General features: G+C 55.4%; 1 protein-coding gene across 1 annotated transcript; it reads left to right on the forward strand.

Moving 5' to 3' along the window:
• Positions 1-23,559, forward strand: LOC149299340 (FH1/FH2 domain-containing protein 1-like). The gene is made up of 23 exons (XM_089486352.1): positions 1-165; positions 6,983-7,089; positions 11,980-12,044; positions 12,267-12,334; positions 12,981-13,086; positions 13,352-13,446; positions 13,594-13,705; positions 13,846-13,940; positions 14,050-14,193; positions 14,925-15,289; positions 15,461-15,568; positions 17,099-17,268; positions 17,612-17,755; positions 17,992-18,851; positions 19,069-19,224; positions 19,824-20,006; positions 20,111-20,230; positions 20,681-20,842; positions 21,419-21,609; positions 22,103-22,295; positions 22,524-22,686; positions 23,078-23,248; positions 23,477-23,559. Exons 1-23 carry the CDS (start codon positions 1-3, stop codon positions 23,557-23,559), a joined length of 4,026 nt encoding a protein of 1,341 aa, XP_089342478.1.
• Positions 23,560-24,741: the final 1,182 nt, after the last annotated feature.

Raw genomic sequence — 24,741 nt, forward strand, 5'->3', positions numbered from 1 at the left:
ATGGCGGGGCTGCCGTGCCGGGTGCAGTATCTGGATGACAGGGACCCATTTATCTGCACCAACTTTCCTGAGCCCCGGAGACCCCCAGTGCACAGTTTCCCGGAGAGCGCACCGCTTATCGAGCAGCTCCCCGCCTTGCACAAGCTGCTGGACGCCCCCCTCAAGGTACTCGGGCACAGGGGACACGGCCGGGGCGCCAAGTTTTATTACGTAACTTTTATGGGGCGAAATGTGAGGGAAGCGGCTCTGTTACCGTTAACGAGTAGACCCGGGTGACTGGTACCAAGAGACCCCCGCCAGCCCCCGCACCCCCTTCAGCTGCCAAGAAAGAGACCCCCCCCGTTGCTGACAACAGAATTTTACAGGGATTCTGTCACGGCTCTCTGTTATCGGGGTTCCCCTGGGGGCGGTGCTGCTGTCTGGTGGTTTGGGGGGGTCCCGTGAGTGCTGTCTCTGGTAGTTTGGGGGGCTCCCGTGATGGTCTTGTCTGGTGGTTTGATTTGGTGGGTCCTGTGACGGCGCTGACTGGCGGCTGCGGGGCCGGTAGGCTGCGCACGGTCTGGCGGCTGCGGGGCCGGTAGGCTGCGCACGGTCTGGCGGCTGCGGGGCCGGTAGGCTGCGCGCTGTGTGGTGGGTTTGGGGGGGGGTCCCGTGACGGCGCTGTCTGGCGGCTGTGGGGCCGGTAGGCTGCGCGCTGTGTGGTGGCTTTGGGGGGGGGTCCCGTGACGGCGCTGTCTGGCGGCTGCGGGGCCGGTAGGCTGCGCGCTGTGTGGTGGCTTTGGGGGGGGGTCCCGTGACGGCGCTGTCTGGCGGCTGCGGGGCCGGTAGGCTGCGCGCTGTGTGGTGGCTTTGGGGGGGGTCCCGTGACGGCGCTGTCTGGCGGCTGCGGGGCCGGTAGGCTGCGCGCTGTGTGGTGGCTTTGGGGGGGGGTCCCGTGAAGGCGCTGTCTGGCGGCTGCGGGGCCGGTAGGCTGCGCGCTGTGTGGTGGGTTTGGGGGGGGTCCCGTGACGGCGCTGTCTGGCGGCTGTGGGGCCGGTAGGCTGCGCGCTGTGTGGTGGCTTTGGGGGGGGTCCCGTGACGGCGCTGTCTGGCGGCTGCGGGGCCGGTAGGCTGCGCGCTGTCTGGTGGCTGCGGGGGTCCCGTGACGGCGCTGCCTGGTGGCTGCGGGGAGACGGTTTGTTACAGAAGGCTGCCGCTCCGTCAGGGAGACAGTTGAGTGACTGTAGGCGACGGGAGAGCTTCCTATTGTGACTGCCGTGTATCCTGCTCAGCACCAAGCGTCGTGACTCACGGGGTATATCGTCATGATTTAACCCTTCAGGGAATGTCTCGCGTCTGTACCCCAGGCCTGTTACGTTGGTCTGTAGCGGGAAGTCGTCCAGGGCTGAGAATAACATAAATACCTCGGACCGAGTCGCTCTAACAGGAAGTACTCGGGTCACCAAACAGCACCCTTTCCACCCTTCGTGTGCCGAGGAAGTCCTGGGATTTGCCGGCGTCTGGATTGGGGCACTGTCTGAATCGTTTCATGTATTAGTGTAAATACGGTACGTGCGGAGTGCTGCCCCGTGTGGATGCCCTGTGTAAATGCCCCGCTCAGCTTCTGTTACAGCCCTACAATGTAATCGTTTAACGAGCGCCCTGTCCGGATCCACCGCTCAGCGCTATCTATCTATATCTATATATATATCTATATATATACATACATATATACATACATACATAACCGGTATATATTATATGTGTATTCATATTCTTGTCCAAAACGCATCCATCCAAACATTTTATAGAAACATTTATTATATTATGAAATTACATTTAACCCTTTTTCTGCTGGTGACACGGAAGTCGTTGAGTGCGTAGCCGCTCATAGCGGGGTTAGTTAGTAGTTTGCACCCCGTGTAATATGAAGTGGCCCCCGCTTGGTGAGGTTCCCGTCTGATCCCTCCTGCAGCGTGACTGCACCGTCTCTCGCGGGCCACCCGTCTCTCTGGCTTCTCTGCTATTCCCGTAATGAGACCTTGAATGATTCCTTACGTCACGTGCCCCACACGCAGAGACATACACGTTTGTGCACGCTAACCCCGTAATGGTGCTTAGAACGGCATGTGGCCCCTCTAGGACATTCCTGCACCGAGGAGGTGCAATCGCTTACATTCTTTGTAGCCATGAAAGCTCGCGGGCCGCTAACAATACAAACGACCGGCCCCGGGGCGAGGAACTGCTTTGTTTCATCAAGAGGTCGAAGGTCATGTTTCGGTGATGGTTTCCGCAGCGTCTCCGGTACTGTTTGTGACAGACGTGTTTGTTTGCGCTCTGTAAGAGAGAGATCCCCGAAAGGGTGACCTCTGCAAAGCCTTAGCGGATAGAGCGCCTCTCGCTATCGACCGGCAGGTTCATGCTTTGTCCCCGGAGTTTATTTGGGGGTTGGTCGGCAGTGGCCTCTGCCGGGGGGTCGGTCGGAGGCTGCCTCGGCCGGACGCTCCGCCGTCTGGTTTAGAGTCTGGCACAGGAACGAGGTTGAGAAAGCGGTCAGTACGGCGTCTGGGACGGACCAAGCAGCGTTTACCGGGGCTGCTGGTTACCATGTTGAGCGGCACGGACCCCCTCGCTGTAACGTTCATTGATAAACATATCTGACGGAGGGACTGGCTGTCGCTACTCATGGGAAGACCCAGCTTTAACTTTTGGGAGTCTGTCCTGTTGCCGTGACTACGTATCCCATAATGCTTAGCCCCGAGCGGAGATATTTCTGTAATATTAAAAGTTTCCAGCGTTTTGTGCTGAATCAGGACGTTAAATAAAAGTAATCTGACTTCTGTGTCGTTAAGTGGCTGCGGGCGGCGGGGCGGCAGGGCCTGGCTTTCCACTGACTACTAAACCTTGGAATATTTGTAGCCGTCTGCGGTTTCCACCCCGTGCCTCTGCAGCCGAGACTCGTAGATCTAATACTTGCCTACAAGCCGGTATGTTCCTTACCGGTACACAAATCCGCCATCGCGATTTACAGCCGCCGTAAAGCGTTGCTCCTGGCAATATTCAATGGAACACACAGCCATATGAAGAACATGCGCGTTGCGAAGAACATGCGCGGAGCGTGTCTTATTCCTGATGTCTCTTTAGAGACATGCGTCGCGCTCGCTGTACACTGGAGAATAGTGTGAGGTCACGATCTCCTAAATCGTGACCCGGTGTGGGTTGCAGGTGAGTGTCGTCCTGGAGTTGAGCCCAGAATCTGAGACATGATCTCCCGAGATAATCGGATCCCCGACACGCAGCCTTTCCCAACGGCGTCTCGCCCAGTCCTGATACCGTTAGGCTGCTGCCTGTACGGGGGGCTCCGGGGGGGCAGTGTGTGCGGAGTAGCAGTAAAGTAGATATTTTGTATCGGGTTCGTGATTTCACTCCAGCAAACTCCACGATGCTGATTATCGGGCCGCTCTCCGTGACCCCCGAGTCCAGACCCGGACCCCCGGCTCATGCTCTGCTGGGAGAGGCAGCGGTGACGTTCCTGGGATTCCCTGCGCGAGGTGCCGCTCCTATAGACGTTTCTTACTATGTAGCCGGAGATTACTTCCTCCTTCAATATTTACAATAAGCGCCAGACTCTTTCTTGGGGGGGCGCCTCGGACCTGCGTAGTGGGGGGGCTGGACAGGGATCAGCGGCCCTTTTAACCCCCGCAGATTTTGGGTTATGGATTCATGAAACGTGAGGTCGCGCTCGCGCTCATCCTGTTCTAAGCCCGGCAGGTGCAGGTAGCTGTGCACTTGGCTCTTGCTCGAAGGGTTAACGCTTTTATGTTCCTAACAGTGTGTTCCTGTATGCCTGCCCCGGGGCGCACAAATTATCTTCCCACTGAAACAGGACGGACTGGTTTAATGTTTTAATTAATAAAGTGCAGGGACTTCTAACAATGAGGGCTATATATTCACAACAAAGCACGGCAGTCTCTTTATCGGGGAATGTATGAATATGTATGCAATCTGCTGAACGAGTCGATGAAAGCCGTGTGTATCCGACGTTGGCCGAGTCCCGTCTGATGTATGCGGGTGACGGGAGAGGCTGCGTTTAGCCCCCCCCCCGGTTGCATGTTTTGCAAACAACAACAATAATAATAACATAATAATGAAATAATAATCATGTTAGCTTAGGGGGCAGTTAGCGGTTGAAGTGGGAAGCGTTGGCCCCGCGGCCCCCCAGTATATGAAGCAGGGCGGCGTGTGAATTTCTGCGGTTGTGCTCTCATCTCCGGGGGGGTCCCGAGGAGCACAGGTAGCGAGATGAGCCGCCAGGGCGGGGGGGTCCTGTGAGGCTTTGCTGCCCCCCCCCCCGTCCCATTTTCTGCCCCCTTGTTTGGCCGCCGTTTTGTGGCTGTTTGAATAAACTGACTAAACGCCGCGATCCTTTGATCAGGAGAAGCGCCTGGGGGGTGGGGGGGTCCCATGCGTTCGCTTCTCGTGATGTTTATTCATTATAAGAATAAATGAACTGGGAGCCCGGAGCGTCACGCGGTGCGTCATGGGGGGCATTACCGAGCGACTGCCCCGTCCCATGCGCGCCCTGTCCCGCTGTCCCCTGAGTAGTGCGTTTTAGTGACGTTTAATGTATTAAAGCGGCCTCTCTCTTTCCCGCGGCGCGCCCCGGTAACGCTCTGTGCGGAGGACGGGTTAATGTTACATGGCGGTGTGTGACACGGTGTCACCGGTCGGCTGGTATGTGCTGACACGGTCCTGTATCAGCCGTGTGTCACGGGTCACGTTACGCCCCTGTTATGCTGACTTAAATCAATGAGTGCGCCGAGTCATCTCTGACCCTAGGGGCCCGACGAGCCATGTCTCCTAAACACGTCGCCTGATATCTATCGATATGTATATCTGCGGCGCCCCGGGGGAGGCAGGTAACGAGGAGTGCCCAATGGGGCCGTCTGTAGCATCTTCTCTGCCGCGCTCGGCGCTGTACCTGGTAACCATAAAAACACCGATTCCTGATCCGCTGCCCAGAAGTAAGCAGCCGTTCAGAGTCTATTGTTCAGCAGAGGTCACGGCGGTCCTGTGCTCGCTGTATCTCCTGTTTCTTGCAGAAGAGGGGGTCTGTTGGCGGTCCTGTGTCCCCTGGCACAGCTGTGTTTGGGTAAAGAGTCCTGGATGTTTGGTCTCCATGGACCTCGTAGACGTGCGCGATGAGAGCTTCCAGTTAAAGGGAGTTCGCTGTCCCCCCCAGGGGCCCGGAGTTCGACGCCAGCCCCCCCCCCCCGGGCCGGACTCGTTACTCTCCTGCAGATACGGGGGTGTTGGGAGGATTTATTCCAGATGTGTGAGGATTCTTTACATATCCCCGGTGATTCTGGTGCGGCTGTAAATACGAGGCTCCGGTTCAAGTCGGGGGGGGGGGGTCATTAGTCCGATGTTAATGCTGCACATGCCATCACTTTGGCATGTAACACGTTAATAAACATGGCAGCCCGGCCCGTGTGTGTGTTTTGGGGCATCTAATGACGCGCTTTCCCCCCTATTCCTAGCTTTATATTTGTTCCCCTGGATACCGCAGGAGTTGAGCAGCCGGTGGGGGTAGGTAACCGGTAAAGCCCCGAGAAGCGGGGGCATCTATACGTTTGTGGCAGGTCGGCCCCTCGTACTGTTGCCGCAGCCGTCTCTCTGGATCCTGGGCCGCGGTGGGGATTAGTGTAATCTGTGGCGGGTCAGCGAGGAGTACACCCGTGACGCTCCCCGTTGACATAATCCGCTTTGCTTTGGCTGCAGATCTGCGCTCCGCGGCCCTTCGGCCCTTGAAACCTTTCACAGCGTTTGTTCCGCTCCATCGGTTGACCAGTCCGGGTATTCACACTTCCACGTTAACCCCTTCAGTACGGTACAGGGTCCCGCAGTGTGTATTAACCCCTCTCGGGTTATTGCCGGACAGGTAGGGATGAGCGCTGGTAGTGTGTGGCTGCTGTACCGCTGCTTCCGGGGAGCACGCCGCGCATGCACACACTCTGCCGTCCTGTGAAGGCTGTTTATTGAAAGCCGTGTCTACACAGAGATCACCCTGGTGGCTCGGCGTCATACGCGGTACGCATGCAGACATATGATGCGTGTGAGTGTGGCGTGTCCACAGTGACTCCCAGATACAGCACCTGCAGCCCCCCCTGCATAACGGCCCAGACTCGCTGCACATGACCTGTGAATTGTGGGGGGCTTTATATAGGCCCTGCCGCCCGTGTATTGTGGGGGGCTTTATATAGGCCCTGCCGCCCGTGTATTGTGGGGGGCTTTATATAGGCCCTGCCGCCCGTGTATTGTGGGGGGCTTTATATAGGCCCTGCCGCCCGTGTATTGTGGGGGGCTTTATATAGGCCCTGCCGCCCGTGTATTGTGGGGGGCTTTATATAGGCCCTGCCGCCCGTGTATTGTGGGGGGCTTTATATAGGCGCTGCCGCCCGTGTATTGTGGGGGGCTTTATATAGGCCCTGCCGCTCGTGTATTGTGGGGGGCTTTATATAGGCCCTGCCGCTCGTGTATTGTGGGGGGCTTTATATAGGCGCTGCCGCCCGTGTATTGTGGGGGGCTTTATATAGGCCCTGCCGCTCGTGTATTGTGGGGGGCTTTATATAGGCGCTGCCGCCCGTGTATTGTGGGGGGCTTTATATAGGCGTTGCTGCCTCTGTATTACGTGGTCAGCAGCCGTGCTTTATACTCTCGTATGACTGTCAGTGTACTCTGTGCTTCATGCTCCAGGTATTGTTACTGTTAGTAAAGTGAAGCTGCCGTGGAGCTCTCCTATACCATAAACCTTGTGATCTGTATTCCAGCCACGCAGCTGCGGGGAGGAATTAGCCATTAAATGCAGCTGCGGGGAGGAATTAGCCATTAAATGCAGCTGACCTGGCAGCGGGTGAGGGTTGGCCACACGTAGGCAGCTAGTCTCGTGACGAGGTCGCAGACCGCTCTGCGCATGTCTAAAGCCCTCTCTCTTTACCTGCAGCTGGAAGACTGCACCCTCCAGTTATCCACCAATGGGAATTATCTGGACGTGGAGCTATCCCTGGCTGAACAGAGGGATTACCTGGAAGCCTTCTTCGATGACATCAGGTACGGATAATCCTCTACTGACTCGGCTGGGCGGAGGGGCAATGCGTGTTATTCCTCAAAGCACCATTTCCGTGCCGCTGCCCCTGCATGCCATGCATTAGATTGCACGGATTACTGTAGCAGGGGCCTTGGCTGCCCGTGGGAATTCCGAGCTGGGCAGGTTGGGGGTTATTGGGGGTGCCGTGGGGCCCTGTACGTGGCATCGGTCGCTATTTGTATCTATGCCGGTAGCAGAAGCCTCACCTGGACATGTCGTTTATTGAGCTGCGTTGGGTGGATCAGTGCTGAGTATACTGCCGGCGAGGTGCACCGGTGCAGATGTATGTAACAGCCGTGTTATGAGGGTGTTGGCAAAGGGCGTCCCCGAGGACACGCTGGTGATTAGCAGACTCTTATCTGTTTGGCGTGGTTGCCGTGGCCGTTATCTCTTCTGTGACAGTCATGATGCCGCTTAGCGTGTGCGATTCTTACACGTGCAGACGACACGTAAACTGCACCTTTACACTGTTGGCGACGTTGCTGTTTTGGGGTTAGGGTGAGATCGTGGATATTTTTTATGGTAATTGATATCATCCTGCAGGCTACGAGGTCACTTGGGATGTAGGGATAGCCGGAGGAGCGACCGCCCGGCAGGTCTGTGTCGGCTCCATTAGCGCTCCTTCACCTGTCAAACACCAGAGCTTTATCCAGATGGGGCCCCGACACAGCATAACCCACGCAAATCCCCCGCCGTCACATCCCAGGCACCACCGTCACCCCACGGCAACCGGGCAACGCTGCTCAGCGGGAAGCACTGGCGCCGCGCATGGCCGCGTATTCCGGACAGCCCGGGGAACACGTCTGTTCTGTTCATGCGGCTGCTATGTGTAAATCTTGCGTTACTGCAGTAAAAGCTTCGTTTCTGTGGGAAAAGGTAAATTTAGCACACGCTGTCATGTCTGGAAATAGCTCCTCGGCCGCGGGGAATCTGTATAATATACTCTTACAGATAAGAGAGCCGGGTATTGCTGACCGCGCCGTCTGCTTCCACAGAGAGCGTGAGCTACGGAGGGGAATTGCAAGCCATTGGCGTATAGGTGGCCGCGGCGGCGGGGCTGTCGCTGGCTGGGGGTATGGGTGGCCGTGGCGGCGGGGCTGTCGCTGGCTGGGGGTATGGGTGGCGGCGGGGCTGTCGCTGGCTGGGGGTATGGGTGGCGGCGGGGCTGTCGCTGGCTGGGGGTATGGGTGGCGGCGGGGCTGTCGCTGGCTGGGGGTATAGGTGGCGGCGGGGCTGTCGCTGGCTGGGGGTATAGGTGGCGGCGGGGCTGTCGCTGGCTGGGGGTATAGGTGGCGGCGGGGCTGTCGCTGGCTGGGGGTATGGGTGGCGGCGGGGCTGTCGCTGGCTGGGGGTATGGGTGGCCGCGGCGGCGGGGCTGTCGCTGGCTGGGGGTATGGGTGGCGGCGGGGCTGTCGCTGGCTGGGGGTATAGGTGGCGGCGGGGCTGTCGCTGGCTGGGGGTATAGGTGGCGGCGGGGCTGTCGCTGGCTGGGGGTATGGGTGGCGGCGGGGCTGTCGCTGGCTGGGGGTATGGGTGGCGGCGGGGCTGTCGCTGGCTGGGGGTATGGGTGGCCGCGGCGGCGGGGCTGTCGCTGGCTGGGGGTATAGGTGGCGGCGGGGCTGTTGCTGGCTGGGGGTATAGGTGGCGGCGGGGCTGTCGCTGGCTGGGGGTATAGGTGGCGGCGGGGCTGTTGCTGGCTGGGGGTATAGGTGGCGGCGGGGCTGTCGCTGGCTGGGGGTATAGGTGGCGGTGGGGCTGTCGCTGGCTGGGGGTATGGGTGGCGGCGGGGCTGTCGCTGGCTGGGGGTATGGGTGGCGGCGGGGCTGTCGCTGGCTGGGGGTGTTTAGAGCGTGCTGCGCGGCCCCCGGGATGTTTGGAGCGCAGAGTTTTATGACACTCGGGCCGGCGGACGAGCCGTTATTACGAGGATAAACATTTATTTCCAGGATTTCATTAGCAGAGGAACGGGCAGCCGTTTGTCACGATATTTGTGCAGCTTTTGGTGCCGCTCTCCTCACCCGGGGGGGCATGGAATCCATACGAGGAATCTGCCCCCGCCGCGTCGCTCTGCACAGCAGACATGTCACGGAACGAGCGCTGTGCCTGCTGCCCTTTGCATCGCCGTATGTACAGAGCTCCGCTCGGCCCCCATGGACTGTGTGGTCCTGGTGTGGTTATTACATGTGGCACGTACTGTTGTATAGTTTCCACGGTGGGTTATTGCTTATACATGTTGCTTTCTGGAAGGGTACGGCAGAAGTGCTATGCGTCTTGTAAGGGCCGCTGTCCCTTTAATGGCCGTGAGCCGGCCCCTGGGGCCGATGAACATTGTGTACTCGCTGTGTAACATCACAGCGGCATCATTGCTTCCATATGAGAAATCCCGGGGGGGGGCAAATGTTACAGCGCTGCCGGCACGGGAACGGCTCCGAGGCCTGCGCAACATTGCGTGAGCCGGTCATGCGTGGGTCAGCCGACCGTCTCCAGGTACCAACCATCTCCGGAACCTGCCAAAGCTCCCGGGTTCCCCCCGACAGTCCCTAATTCACAGGAATATAAAGCTGCTCTTGTTTTTAACGCTTGCAGTGCCACTGTTGTGTTTTACACGTTCAGTCGAGGCGTTCCCGTGCGAGAAAGTAAATGTAAAATAACAATGCAGGCCCTCCGGGGCCACTGCTCCTGGCAATTAAATGTGTCGTGGGTTTTCTCGGCCCTTAGTATGTATAAGATCTTCACGGTTGGCCCCAGTCCGTGTTACATAGCATTGCGTGGCTGTATCAATCTGTTGCGTTCGTGGAGGCCCCGGCCCCTGAATCTTACATTCGCACCCCTCTTGCACCCATTCTGTTTATTCTCAGCCTTCCGCACCCGCTTTGCTGGGGACCCACTCTGCAGGGAAGCTGCTCCGGCGTCTCCCATGTTTTCTTTCTGGGAAGGACGTAATGAGATGCGTTATTTCCGTGGAACCAAAGTCCTCTCAATAACTTTGCGTTGTGTAAAGAAAACAAACAGGGTGGAAGCCGCGGCTTTCTTTGCCAAATGCGTGGGGGGTGTTCACACGCGGGGGGGTGTTCACACGCACGGGATGCGTTCACACGCGTGGGGGGGTGTTCACACGCACGGGATGCGTTCACACGCGGGGGGTGGTGTTCACACGCACGGGATGCGTTCACACGCGGGGGGGTGTTCACACGCACGGGATGCGTTCACACGCGTGGGGGGGTGTTCACACGCGGGGGGTGGTGTTCACACGCACGGGATGCGTTCACACGCGGGGGGGGTGTTCACACGCACGGGATGCGTTCACACGCGGGGGGGGTGTTCACACGCACTGGTGCATGCGCTGCATGTTACTTCTCTGGCCACCGTGTGGTGCGGACGTTCACGCCTAAAGGTGGAATAAGGCATCTGACTCCCTGCACCGGTTCCAGCTTTCTTACCTCCTCTACTGGTAACCAGCGCCATCCTACTGAATGGCTGATAACTCACTGTGCACCTGTGCGGGGGGGGGCTCTGCCGGGTGGGGGCCTCTACCTGGCGGCCCATCGTGCCGGGGTGGGGGGTTCTCCCTGGCCCGCGGTTGCAGTGAGAGGGGGCAGTACTCCCCGCTGCCCCCGCTCTGAGTCATTTCCCCCTCTGCCGTCGGCGGTATTCTTAGAAGGTTTGAGTCACTGTGGGAAGCCGCTGCCCGGAGACTCGGCCAAGAGTACGCAAGACGAGCCGGCCGCGGCACCTTAACCCTGCGCGTGCCGGGCAGCCAACAAACCCGTGCAGACTAAAGAAGCTGCCGCTCTCCAGCTGTTACACTGCAGTCCCCGTAATCCCCACTCGTACCGCGCTAGAGGAGCGCTTTCTGGCGGTTCGGATACCTGCCGGTAACGTTCATGTATTTTTACTCGACTGCCGGCGTTTATTGGTAGGAAAGCGCATGCGCGGTGCCTGTTCCTGCGTTATTACATCAGAAGTTCCCCGGGCCGCAGCGGCAGAGCTTGTTACACGGCATCGATGGCAGTAAAAAGGAATCGGCCTCTGCAGCAAAGACAGGGTTTACTTTGCATTTCTACCCCCAGCCGGCTGCTGGTTCCCACCTGGGATCCCGGGGGCCCCAACTCCTGGGTCTATCATAATTTCACCCCGCCATTGTTCCTCCCTCTTGCTTCGCTGGCGGCCCCCGTGCTGCCCCTATGTCTGATCGCACTAGGAGACGGCACTGGAAGTGAGCTGAGGCTGCGCTCGGCCCTCGTCTCTCGGCAATAACTACGGCTGATGACTTCCGCTGCCTGGTTTAATCGAGTAATCCATTAATAGTTGTTTTTGTATCCCTGCTCTCCCCCGCTCTCCCCCACTCCCCCCCCCCCGCTCTCCCCCACTCCCCCCCCGCGCTCCCGCTCCACAGCCCCCCCGCTCGGCATCGTGTAATAGCCGGCTGTCGGGATAAGCTCTCCTAACGCGTTTATTCTCTTGGGCTGGATACATATTTTTACGTTGTTGTTGCCAACATTCCTCTTCCCCATGGAGTCAGGTACTGAGACCATCGGCTGACTTTGTTCCTGAATGTTCTGCCGGCCGTCGTCGCGTCCCGTTTTCTGGTAAATGACTAGTTTAGTGCTCTTTTCCTCACCAAGTTTCGTGACACTCTACAATTTGTTATCCCTCCATACATTGTCTCTCCCCATCACGCCACGCTTTGCCCCCGGTCCCCATACCCAGCTGATGCCCTCCCAGACTGCGAAGCTTTAGTGTCTGCGGCATGAGAATGCTGACCAGCTGCCCCACCGCACCGGGCACTACCCGCGGGGCTCTTACCTTCCTGCCCTCCTAACATGCGCCTAAAATCATGTCTTTCTTTACAGCAAAGGCCGGCGGCCGACCCTCATCCTCCGCACGCAGCTCTCGGTGAGAGTTCACAGCATTCTCGGTAAGTAGAGACCCCCGCATTCACCTAAATAAACAGAGGGCGCCCCGCACTCATTCCGATCGTTGTCTAGGAAACAGACAAACAATATGGGGCACTTTAATGAGAAAAAAAAAGTGCCGGCCCTCGGCAGGGAGGTGGAGCTTGTTAAGGAGGGAAGGATTCTGGGATGGAAATCGGCCACTGTGGCATTAAATGATTATACGTCCTTTTTTCTTTCCGCAGAAAAGTTGTACAACTCCAACGGGCCGGAGCTGCGGCGGTCGCTCTTCTCACTCAAGCAGCTTTTTCAGGTGGGATTTGGCTCGGTGGCAGGGGGGTCCGTCTGCGTTCCCGGGGTCCGTCTGCGTTCCCGGGGTCCGTCTGCGTTCCCGGGGTCCGTCTGCGTTCCCGGGGTCCGTCTGCTTCTAGGAAACTTCACAAACTCCAGATGTGGGGGTTACGCGGCAAAGCACTTTTAACGCTTGCCGGGGATGTTTACAATGTATTGCAAAGAATTCCTCACTCGGTGGCTGTCGGCTGCTGAGTGTTTTTTCAATTTACCGTCTGTTAGGGACGATATATAAAGGAATGCTGCCCAGAAGTAGATCTCCGGCTGTCTAAGAATCATGGGAGTTGACATCCAAAACCCGCAGGAGATGTGCTTCTGGACAGCATTAGGTTAAAGCCGTAAAAGCGTCATGCGATCCTGTAACGCGCTGCAGCTCAGCGATGATCTCTCGCTGCCACGTCCTGATCTGGAAGCCAAGGGAATGTTGGACGTTAGAGCCGCTGTCTCTTTGTAAAGTTCCGCTGGCTGTTCCCCGTGCTGCGCTCTCTTGGGAGATTGCTCTGCGCTCGCTGCGTTGTCGGAGCGGTGGGCTGTAGGCTCTGCTCTGACGAGGATATTATTAAGGCCCCTGCTCGCTGGTGACACTGACTTCTAATTCTATTCTGCAGGAAGACAAGGACCTCGTTCCGGAGTTTGTGAACTCCGAGGGTTTAACATGCCTGATAAAAGTGGGGGCCGAGGCTGACCAGAACTATCAGAACTACATCCTGCGAGGTCTGTATAACCGGAGCCGTGTCTGCGCGCTCTCCACGCATCTTAACACACGGGACTGAAGGCTCGCGTAACGCTGCCCTGACCCCTCTCCCTCCCCATCATTGTCATCAACCAATCTCCCCATCATCTACCGGGGAGACTCATTGATTCTCGGCTGACAGACTGATAAAAGGCGTTCCTCCTCCGCCTGAATAACGCAGCGTCCTGGACTGCTCTTCACGCTGCTCTTCACGCTGCTCTGTCTGATGGCACTTTGTTCTTGCAGCTCTGAGTCAGATCATGCTGTTTGTGGATGGAATGAACGGCGTCATCAATCACAACGAGACGGTGCAGTGGCTCTACACGCTCTGCGGCAGTCCGGTGAGCTTAGCGCAGATGGAACGGTGTGTCTCACCGCGTGGCCGTGTGCCTGTTACTGTCTCTTCCCGCCGGCGCTGATGAGGACGACCCCGGTCCTATCGGCGTGGATTGGTCACGGTGCGTGTCTTTTCTCTCTCTTTCTCTCAGTACCGGCTTGTGGTGAAGACGGCTCTGAAGCTTCTCATCGTGTTTGTTGAGTATGCCGACACGAATGCTCCCCTTCTAATCAAGGCCGTGAACACAGTAGATCATACTAGAGGTAAGTGTTTGGGGAGCAAAACAATAGGCAAGGGGCAACTATATCCAGAGTTTGGTATCTGTTTTTCTTTCCGAGCCATGATGTGTCGGGGCGATGGCTCACGGGACGTCCGCTGCTGAATATTTCACTCTCTTATCCAGGTACCAAACCGTGGTCCAACCTGATAGAAATTCTGGAAGAGAAGAATGGTGCCGACTCGGAGCTGCTGATCTTCTCCATGACTCTCATTAACAAGGTGCCGGGGGGGGGGGGGGGGTTGGCTTCTCGTAGCACTTGTTGTGAATGAGTGTCAGGGTTAGGCGCTGCCAGCCATTCACCGCTAACGCGGTCCTTTGTTTGTTCAGACTCTAGCAGCTCTTCCCGACCAGGACTCCTTCTACGATGTCACGGATTGCCTAGAAGCGCAAGGGATGGAAAAGATAATTCAGCGCCACTTGAACAACAAGGGGACCGACCCGGACCTGAAACAGCGACTCGCCGTGTACGAGGTCAGTTCAGATCTAGAGACCGGTGACGTCTCGTGTGTCAGGAACACCCGGATAGCGTTTCGCTTCTCGCCGAATCTCTGGAATATAGGAATCTGTCACCAAGTTTAATGCAGAACTGTTCCGGTGGTTCCGACAGACTGGTACTTTTGGGTTCAGGTTATTTTCCTCCAAGATGAGACATTACTTAGTAATCTAGAAGCACTCGGTCGATAACATGTTACCGGGTCTGACACACAGATCCAGAACACCATGTTACGTGTTATCCCCGGCCTTGCGTCACGTCTTTGTCAGGGTATGAACATGGGCTAGTTTTCCTGTATTCCCATTACAGAGAGACTTCCGTGTAACATAATATCACGCATAGTAACATAATATATTACATAGTAACATAATATCACGCATAGTAACATAATATATTACATAGTAACATAATATCACGCATAGTAACATAATATATTACATAGTAACATAATATCTCGTATAGTAACATAATATCTCACACCTCTTCAGCGACATAATACCTGTCTCTGCGTGCTAATGAGCGTGCGACTATAATGAAGGCTTTATGGCGCCAGACGCGCAGCCGCATTGTGTTCCGAGGCAACCTCGTGCGATAGCCTTTTTATTGTTAACCCTTTGAGTGCCCGGCAGGTAGGAAAGTGTACAGATTCGTATACTTTGCAGTGTCTGTGTTTCTGTGACTGATGGAACATTCCCTGATCACAACGCAGAACGCTTTGAAACACGAGGATGAAGACAGCGAGGAATCGTCCGGCCCGTCTCGCAAGGACCGCAGGAAAAACTCGTTAGGGGTTGAAGAGGTCCGGAGATCGAGGCGTTCGCTGGGGAACAGCGCTGAGGTTTGGGCAAAAATTAACTCGGCTGCTTCGTCAGAAAAGCCCCTAATTAACAACGGCTTGCCTGTGGCCCCTGCCCTCCAAGAGGCCAGCGTTCCTGGAGTATGCGTTGTACCCCCCTCGCCACCTAAACAGCCGCCAGCGGAAACGCTTCCCTTGCCATCTCCTCCTGTGCGCACCAACCTCTTCCATACTAATAATGAAGTACACGTTCAGACTGTGAGGAAGCCAGCGGAGTAGTAAGTACCATGTGGAGGGTAAGATCATGGCATGCAGGATTTGGGTGGGTAGAGCACTTTTCTTGTGGTTGTGGGGGTATCATTTAGCGAGTTAATTGCCCCACTCGGGAAGGGGTGTTGGGGCTGCTGCCCCCTCATTCAGATTGTAATATTTGTTTGTATTGATCGCAGTTCAGGAACTGAAAATGGCGGCAGCAGCGTTGGCGACCCGTCGAGCTTTACGCTTTCTAAGACGGAGATGGAGATGGTTCCGGCCCCTGGGGACAGGAGCGTATTTAAGTGCGTATAACCTAGGTGGCTCGCTGCCGCTTAGCGGTCGCCGATTCTTTAAATCGCGTTTTCACATCAGATGCGGACGATAACCGTTTGCTTTAAGGAGAAGTCCGTCGCCCTGATGACGTTTTGGTCTCTGCGTTCGATTCGGTGTATGTAATAAATAGAGCCCCCGAGGACCGAGTCCTTGTTACTTTTGTCGGTGGTATTCGCCCGCCCGCCCGCCTGATGTCACCGGGTATGCGGCTGGGAATGGGGATGTTCTGCTACCATTGTTGGTTGTGATATAAATGGAAAAAGTGCGAGGCGAGTGAAAATAACCAGTAGCTGCGCATTAACGGCGCTCGTGGGAAACCTAAACAAAGCGCAGGCCGAGGCCGTTCATCACGGCCCGCCGGATCCGGCTGCCGCCGACGTTTACATCTTGCTAGGGCTCTGCCTCTCGATCCTCTCCTCCTTCTACATCGCGATGCTTTCTCTTTTCAGACTTCACCAAACAGACCCTGTTTGGTAAGTGGCCCTGTGTGGCCCCCGATGTGATTCCCTCCTAACCCTGCACTCTCGTGATCCTGTCCTGTCTGTCTGTCCGCTCTCATCTCATGCAGGGAGCGGTGATTTAATTTTAAGTCCCCCCCCCGATCTCCTCGTCAATTGACTGACTCGGAGTGTGTCTGGTTTTTGCTTGTGTGTCTGTCGTGTTCTGAATAATACACGCGTGGGGTTCTCTACATTATGGTGTGCACTGCCTGGCGATGTATCGCCCCCTCCTGGTCGTAGTCTGTAGAAGTAGTCTGTCCATTGCTTGGAGGGACAGCCCAGCGGCTGGCGGCCTGTTCTGGGAGGTTTTATTCTTTCTTTACTTGAATGCCCGGTTTGCGGACACATTTTGCGTTGTAGATGGACAGTCTAATACATTACTTGGCTCCAGCGCTCTAAATACACTTCCAGGAATGGTTATTTTTGGGGTCCAGGCTGTCAGACGGTCGTTCCCCTCCCTGGCAGAATACACAGTCTAGCTGTCTGTTGTGCGTCTGCGTGTTACGGACATGGAAGTCGTCTCGGAGACTCTCTAGTGATGGCTCCGTTTGATTATCCGCATGCTGGTGATCTGCCCTTGTTCGTGGCATGTTGAATCCGTGTGATTGCGGTGTATTTGACACGCATGACGTCTCCGTAACGTGTGGGCATGCGTACGTGACACCCTTCACTGCCTGGTGCTAATGACTTCTTCCTGCAGGGGTGAGAGCCGCTGTAATGTGTTTGGGGATAAACCCATTCTGAGAAGATTCCAGTAAGTATCCCACCTGTGCGGCCTTGCGCCAGCTCGGAAGGGGTTAAACGGCTGTCGGCGTGACATTGTACAGTGGGGGTCATGCTCGAACTATTGACAGGCGGCAGCTCTCTGTCCGCCTGACACCTGCCGGAGCCGTCGGTAATCCGACAGCATTGGAGCTTTATGCAGGAGCGCGACTGTCGGTAGGTTTATGATGAACGATGACGTTAACCCGGAATAACATCTTATTTTACTTTATTTAGAAACCGTTTTTTGGAGAATCTGGCCGCCACCGAGCTGGAGAAGATGTCCGCCTTATCCAAAGGACGGCAAGAGACGCTGGCAGAAGCAGCGCGTGGCGCAGACGTGGAGCAACAGCCCTCTCCCGGGACACAAGACGAGGAGCCAAGAGTCCCAGAGAGCATCAGAGCCGGTACGTTTGCCCCAGACGGAGGGGGAACAGGCAATGGGTACAGGAGCTAAGGGCACATGTCGCTCACGGGGGCAGGCGTGGGCATTATCTGCAGCAGCTGAACGGGGTAACAGACACTGGGAGCCCGGACCTGCTGCTCTCTGTGAAGCTTAAACGGACGGTTAAAGAAGCGCCGGTACTTAGTCTGGTTTAGTCGGGTACCAACAGCTACCCCCGTTGTAAAATAACCCCAGCCTGGCGTCGGAGTCCTTACGGTAGTCGCGCGCACAGTAATGTATAATGTATAAAAGCCCTGTGTGGTCGCTGTAATTCCCCGGTTATATGTGACATTTGTTGGGCGCAGGGAAGGGGGACCTCAGTGAGAAAGAAGAGAAGAACGAAAGTGTAAATGAAAAAGAATTGTGTTCTGGCTCCAGCGATTCTTCTGCCAGCAGCACATTGGAGAGGGAGGAGCGAGGAGACGGGGAGGAACAAGGAGCAGAACCAGGCAAGTGAACAGAGTGCCATGTGTCCGACGGCATCAGAACCAGGCGGGGGGGCTGCGTGCCGTATGTCTGTCTCGGTGGGGCGGGCGTAAATGTTTCTGTATATGATTATTCTCTGGGTTGTAGTAGTTTTGGTGGGTATCTTGGCGTGATCGCAGGGCTTCATGTTATGGGAAGATGGTTTAGGTGTCTGTTCCCCTAGAACGTGCGGGTACTGACGTTTCCTAAATGTTTTCAGTAAGCCCCGTGTGCCGTCCTCCGCCAACCACCGACCGCAGCACTTCCAAGAGGTTTATGCTGGATATGCTATATGCCAAGAGCCAGGACACCTGCGGCCCGGAGAGCGACGTTCTTCACCCGAGGAACGCTGCGTCTAATGAGACCGTGCGCTCTCCCATAGAGAGGAGCCGTCCTCTGGCCAGGGCAGAATTCGAGAATGAGACCTCTCCCAGGAAAAGCGCCAATGAGAACATGCCTGAATCCCGAACGGCAGTCCTGAGGGCGCAGTACAGCATCGATGCTGAAACCAACGCCAGGAACCTGGAGAAGACGCTCATGACTCCTTTCAAGAAGTCCTCCGAGGTACTGTGGGAGCAGACTGTGGCGGCACAGCAGCGGGAACTAAAGATAAAGGACTTGGACTTCTCTGACCTCTGCGAGGAGGAGGATTTTGATGTTCTTGACTTTGATAATACAGAAACTATTTCACCATCCAATCCACCGCTTTTAACTTCTCCTCCCCCGCCCCCTGTATCTGGACTGCCATTCCCACCACCTCCTCCACCACTACCTGGATGTCCTTTGCCTCCTCCACCCCCTCCACTCCATTGTCCTCCCCCAAGAGGTCCTCATCTTCCACCTCCACCACCAGCACCACCCAGCTTCACAACCGCGTCTCAGGACTGCGGCCCCGCGACGTTAAATAAGAAGAGAAAGACGGTTAAACTCTTCTGGAAGGAAGTGAGAGAGACTAGCTGCACCAGCAGGGGCAAGTTTGGAAAAAGCACGGTGTGGGAGGCATTGGATAAGATTTCGGTGGATACGGAGAAGCTGGAGCATCTGTTTGAGTCAAAAGCCAAAGAAGTAGCTGCCTCCAAGGTAAGAATAAGCCAGAATGGATTGCCCTGTATAATGCAAAGTTCATAAGATAGAGGCTCAGCTCTTCAGAACATAAAGATGGCGATCTGAAAGCACCCACTGTGGTGCGTGTCACACACTATTGCCCCATGCTGTGTGTGTAATTTGCCCCGTCAGTGTTAGTGGGCCGGGGGGAGCGTGCCGTCTCCTGTCTAACTCCAGGTGTTTTTGTTCGCAGAAAGGCAGTGACTCGAAGAAGCAGACTTTGGTGGTCCTCGATCCCAAGAGAAGCAATGCAATCAACATCGGTCTGACCGTGCTGCCCACCGTGCACATTATAAAGACCGCCATCTTGAACTTTGATGAATATGCCATCAACAAGGAGGGAATAGAGGTAATCACACAGCGCTTACCGAACTGCGAGATAACATATACATATTTGTGTGTGTGTGTGTGTGTGTGTATAGATCTATATATAATGTGTGGATAATGTATGGCTGTGGCTCGGCTCTGTTACCGGCTGCTTGTGAAATGTATGGGCAGCCTGCATTCATAGAGTTGAAAAACCTGATCACGTTCCGCTTTTACAAAGAAAACCCCTTTTATTGGTGTTTAAGCAAAGAATGTCGGGTAAGACGCGCCCGAATGTCCGTCTTCCTGAATGTGACGGAACGACTTGCACGATTACCCTCTCCGGGGCGGTTTGGGATTTCATAAAGAAACTCTGATCCGCCTGTGATTCTGGACAATGCCTGTTCCTCCAGCTAAAGCCGTATCGCCTCTACCCCCCATCCAGCTATATAGAAGAAATCGTTCTAGCGGCAGCGCCCTTACCCAAAAGTTCAGAAACGCCATATTTCCCAAATCCCTCTACTTGTACTTGTTCTGCCCCTGAGGGTAGTGTAGAGGCGCGCACGCTGCACCCATCTCTGTATCTCGGCGCTGTGTGCGGCTTCTGGCGGCTTTTAAGTTTTTGTTGTTTTTTCCCCCCAGAAAATCCTCACAATGATCCCAACAGAGGAGGAGAAGCAGAAGATTCAGGACGCTCAGCTGGCAAACCCCGACGTGCCGCTGGGGTCGGCTGAACAGTTCTTACTCACTCTGTCCTCCATCAGCGGCCTGGCAGCCAGACTCCAGCTCTGGGCCTTCAAACTGGACTACGAGACTATGGAGAAGGTAAAAGAACGCGGCAAATAGTCGTGTTACTGAGCACCGTCGGGATTCTCTGGTGCGTGTTCTATGTACAGTGCACGCTCTCACGCCGTGTTTTCTGACCCTAGGAAATCGCAGAACCTCTGTTTGACTTGAAGCTGGGGATGGAGCAGACTTCCAAGAATAAAACCTTTAGGGTTATACTCGCCTCTCTCCTGGCTGTCGGCAACTTCCTGAACGGTTCAAGCGTAAGTTTTGTGGCTGTTGGTTGCGCGGCGTGGCGTCCCGTGTCAAACCCCTCTGTGTTTATCTACAGCCTCGGCTCCGAGACGGCCAATAATAATAATAATAATAATTGGCGTTTATCCAGCGTGGATTTCTACAGCCGTCGCATTACTCGCACAAATCAGTGTTTCAGAGGCAAATCGAGGCCCGGGTGATTCTGCTGATCCGTACGGCACTAATCCAGCGGTTACCATAGCGACTGCATTCAAACTTTGACCGCTATCATTTTTTATATGCTCCGCCGGTGTACTCCTCTATTATTTACAGGTACTGAGTAGGTTGCCGTTTACCACCAGACAGCCCCCGGTTACCTCCGTATCCTGGCTCCTGTATATTCGTTATACTTTATATGATGCTCCCCGACGCCCCTCGTTTCTGCCCTAACAATGAAACTTTTTTTTCTTCTTTATTAGGCGAAGGGCTTTGACCTCGGTTACCTGGAGAAGGTGGCGGAGGTAAAGGACACGGTGCACAGACAGTCCCTTCTGCACCACATGTGTAACATCGTGATCGAGAAATTCCCCGACACCTCCGACCTGTACTCTGAAATCGCAGCCATCACGAGATCCTCCAAAGTAAGTGCGGCTGCCGACTCCTGTGTCTCCCTACGCCTACTTCTCCATGCGCGCCGGCCGCGGACCTGCTGTATACACCGACCCGTAGCGGCTCTTTCAGGTTACAGACGAGGCCACTGACCACTGAACTGGTTGAGAAAAAGTAGAAGCGGGGGTGGCGGATCTTTCGTAAATTACCGTTCCTCACCGGGTCTTTACTCCGAAAGCTATGAAGGTTATTCCTCAGGAGTCCCTTTGCAATTACTCTATTAGCTTGAAGAGAAAGGTAATAAAGGGTTCCCGGCCCTCCAGACAGACCAATTCAATAGCTCGCGGACAGGTGGGTAAAGAGAACCGTAATTCCAAGATGAATTAAGAGCCTCAAACCAATACCCCAAAAGACTTGCTCATAACTTCGGGTTAAATCAGCAGAATCTGTCACCCCGGGTCCGGAGAATGTGAGAAACGGGGAGATTGCGTAACATGAACTCGCCTGTCCGTTCTGCGGCCCCGCGCTCACATCTAGCCGACCGTGTGGCCCCCGTGTCGGAGCCGGGACAGGGTAAAGCCTACCGCTGTGTTCTGTGTGTTTGGCAGGTAGATTTCGATGAGCTGGCAGATAACTTGGTCCAGTTGGAGAAGAGATGTCGGGAATCCTGGAACAGCCTGAAGGTGATCGCCAAACACGAAACCAAACCGGGCCTGAAAAACAAGATGACCGACTTCCTGAAGAGCTGCACCGAGAAGATAGTCATTCTGAAAATCGTCCACCGGAGAATCCTAAACCGGTTAGCCGTCTGTCGCCCCATTGCTATATCGCCCCATTGCTATATCGCCCCATTGCTATATCGCCCCAATGCTATATCGCTCGTTCTGTCGCCCCGCGTCGGCCTCGTTGGTATACAGGGATAATATTACTATTTATTAAGACGTTATATGATTCTGTAAGAGGGGACTTCTGTTTCGGTAGTATTTTGGGTTGTGGCCCCAGGCAGCCCAGACGTGCTCTAACATCTTTGGTCCTCTCTGGTGGCAAAACTCAAAAGCTTCTTGCTGCTGTTTATCCCTCCCCATCTAGTGTTTGTATTGTTGTCTCGGGGATTAACCTTTGCGCCGCGCGGCGCGTGGTGGTGGTCGGCAGGAGGTCTGCCGTTGACAGCTGCTCGTCATGAGACTTCCGACCATCCCGCAGGAATCGCTCGCCCCCTCGATCCCCTCCGACGGCCTATCGCGTGTGTTGTGAGAACGCTCTGTGACGTAGACGGCGCTCTAACCCCGCAGGTTCCGATCCTTCGTCCTCTATCTGGGATACTCGTACTCCGCGGCCAGAGACATGAAGATCACGCGCTTCTGTAAGATCATCAGCGAGTTTGCGCTGGAGTACAGGACCACGCGGGAGCGAGCTCTGCAGCAGAAACAGAAGAGAGCGGCCTACAGAGAGCGCAACAAGACCAGGGGCAGGATGATCACAGAGGTACCTGTCACGCCGGCCATTGGGATCACACGCGGGGGGCGGGTGATTAACACGGATGGAAAGCATGATATGAAATAATGGGTACACACACACGGACACACACACGGACACACTTGTATTAAATACGGGATCATATAAATAAGAGGCAGATGAGAGGCCGTTGTGCCGGTTATACGCGGTTTGATTTAGAATGCAGCCGCGTTTATTCACCGACTGCTCTCTCCACAGACGGCAAAGTTTTCTAGCGCTGCTTCGGTAACAGAAAATAACCCGTCGATCACACGTTCATCGATGCTCAAAAGCCAGGCGTCTGAAGAAGGCCACGAGAACATGACCACCATTCTGATCTCCAGCGGGGAGCAGCAGACGCGGAGGAGTCGCGCCGTCAGAAGTATGACCCGACGTGTCTGGGATCGGCGCCATCTGGCCATACGCCGAGTACAGTGATAGCTTATCACGCCAGGCTAGACCGGTCCAAAAACTGCCCCTCTGAGCAGCAGACAAGGCATGTGGCCCTCGCCACTAACCAGTAGCCGAGTCTTAGGCGAATGCCCTTTGGGTACCTGCTATGCTCTCTTAAACAAGTAAACGGATCAAACAGCATCTGGCAGATCCACCTGCCGGTCGCCAACAACAAGACGTTCCTATAAACTCCAACACATCCATTTCTAGTTGGGCTTCAGGGGGCCGCAGGGCCCTTCTGCTGGTTATTTCATACACCCTGAAATATGGTCGCCAGAGCCCCCTCACCCCTCTAACAGTCCTCTTTGGTGTCTCCGTAGGTTTAGGCCGTTGCAGTCCTCCAGACCTGTCGGGGAACAAGGAAGAGTCCGTCCCCTCGGATACATCGGATGAGATCATGGACCGACTCGTACAGTCCGTGACCCAGAACCCCAACCCCAGGGTGGTGAATCCGAAGGAGCGGAAGAGGTCACGAGCGAACCGTAAATCCTGTGAGTAACGCGTCCCTCTTTACCGACCGCGGTGCTTAGATTCAGGTCTAGAAATAGATCGCAGACGCGTTTCCAGAACCTTCCCGAGTGAAGTAATCCGAGCGCAGCCCCTGGTTCACGTGTAACGGGTGTAAATCTCTCGCTATATACATATATGGTGCCCACGGACCCCTGCTAGGCAGGTCGGCGAGGTTTTGAATGTTGTGCCTGACCAGACGTCTCTTGCAGTGCGAAGAACGCTGAAGAGCGGCTTAAGCGATGACCTGGTGCAGGCGCTGGGCTTAGCCAAGTCCTCCGAAGTGGCCGTGTGACGCGAGGTGACGGATGCATGCGCGACCCCTGCACTCCACGAGCCGGGACGCTCACAGAGCCGACGTTGCTTCCCTCTCCTGGATCGGAGCCATCGGACGGATCTTCGCATGGCGTGCCCCAAAGTATAAGGAGGACACAGCAGGGTGCGCGTGGCAGGCCTGTTAACCCTTTTATATCACGATGAAGTGCACTAAGCGAACGTTCCTGTGTTTTTCTTTGTCATGAAGACGCTCCGCTTGCTCCCTGCGTTACGATAACCGGAGGCTCCCAGGAATAACTTATTGGTGAACCTTTCACTGCTCCTGGGATTTTAAAGCACCTTTTATTTTTTTAAGCATAAGAGGGAGTCCACTGTTCAGTATGCCACTGGGAGGTGGATCCACGAGAATGGAAATACTACGCTATACGGAGAGAATTGTGTACTTTATTTTTTGCTTTTACATGTGTCTGTGCGGCGTTTAGCACAAGTCTGTAGTATAATCGTCTGTTAGCGTGGGTATCCGGCCTCATATGCAAATGAGTTACTCTCCGGCACAGCAGTTCATCTGCATACTGGGCCGCAGGTGGAGAGCCGGCAACTCAACATGTATAATGTTGCACTCGGAATGGACTGTCAGCTCGCAATACAAACCCTATAATTTCCCTTCCTTACCATCTAAACCCCCCCCACACACACTCTCTGCTGAGCCGGGGAACAATGGGTTGTATGAGGGGCCGGCCGGCCAGCCGGGTGTAATATTAGCCTTTAATTACAGGCTTGTGTGTGGCAATGACACAGGTTGGGAGAGTTTCTCTCTTTATAAACGCACGGTGAAGCTGGGGAGGTGACGCGTTTCCGCTCGCGGTTTAGTTAATAAACCTTTTATGGTCCTGGAAACACAAGATTTGAATCCTGAATCATAAAAACGGCTTTAAAAGCGAGGTTGTTGGGACCGAGGAACCCATACCCCGTGTGTCCTTGCGGTGTCCCCGGAGATAATGAAGCACTCCGGCAAACGCCGTCGGCTGGCTTGCGTGATCTGGAGGATGACGGAGCGGAAGGGCCATCTGTTTGTGGCTTCCCTACAGCCGAAGGAGGAGATATGGACGCCAGCACGATGCCGCGGCCCCCCGACACGCCGTATCCGGGGGGGCCATGGCTGCACCGTTCAATTTAGGGCCAGCTTTCAGGATTTAGGGTC

This window comes from Sceloporus occidentalis, unplaced genomic scaffold, assembly GCF_023333645.1.
Source record: "Sceloporus occidentalis isolate IW3139 unplaced genomic scaffold, rSceOcc1.0.p SCAF_29, whole genome shotgun sequence".
In the NCBI taxonomy this organism is placed as follows: Eukaryota; Metazoa; Chordata; class Lepidosauria; order Squamata; family Phrynosomatidae; genus Sceloporus; species Sceloporus occidentalis.

Coding starts and splice junctions, on each gene's coding strand:
- LOC149299340 (XM_089486352.1), top strand. CDS start 1: ATGGCGGGGCTGCCGTGCCGGGTGCAGTATCTGGATGACAGGGACCCA. Junction 13,087..13,351: donor TCAGAACTACATCCTGCGAG/GTCTGTATAACC, acceptor TTGTTCTTGCAG/CTCTGAGTCAGATCATGCTG. Junction 15,290..15,460: donor GTGAGGAAGCCAGCGGAGTA/GTAAGTACCATG, acceptor TATTGATCGCAG/TTCAGGAACTGAAAATGGCG.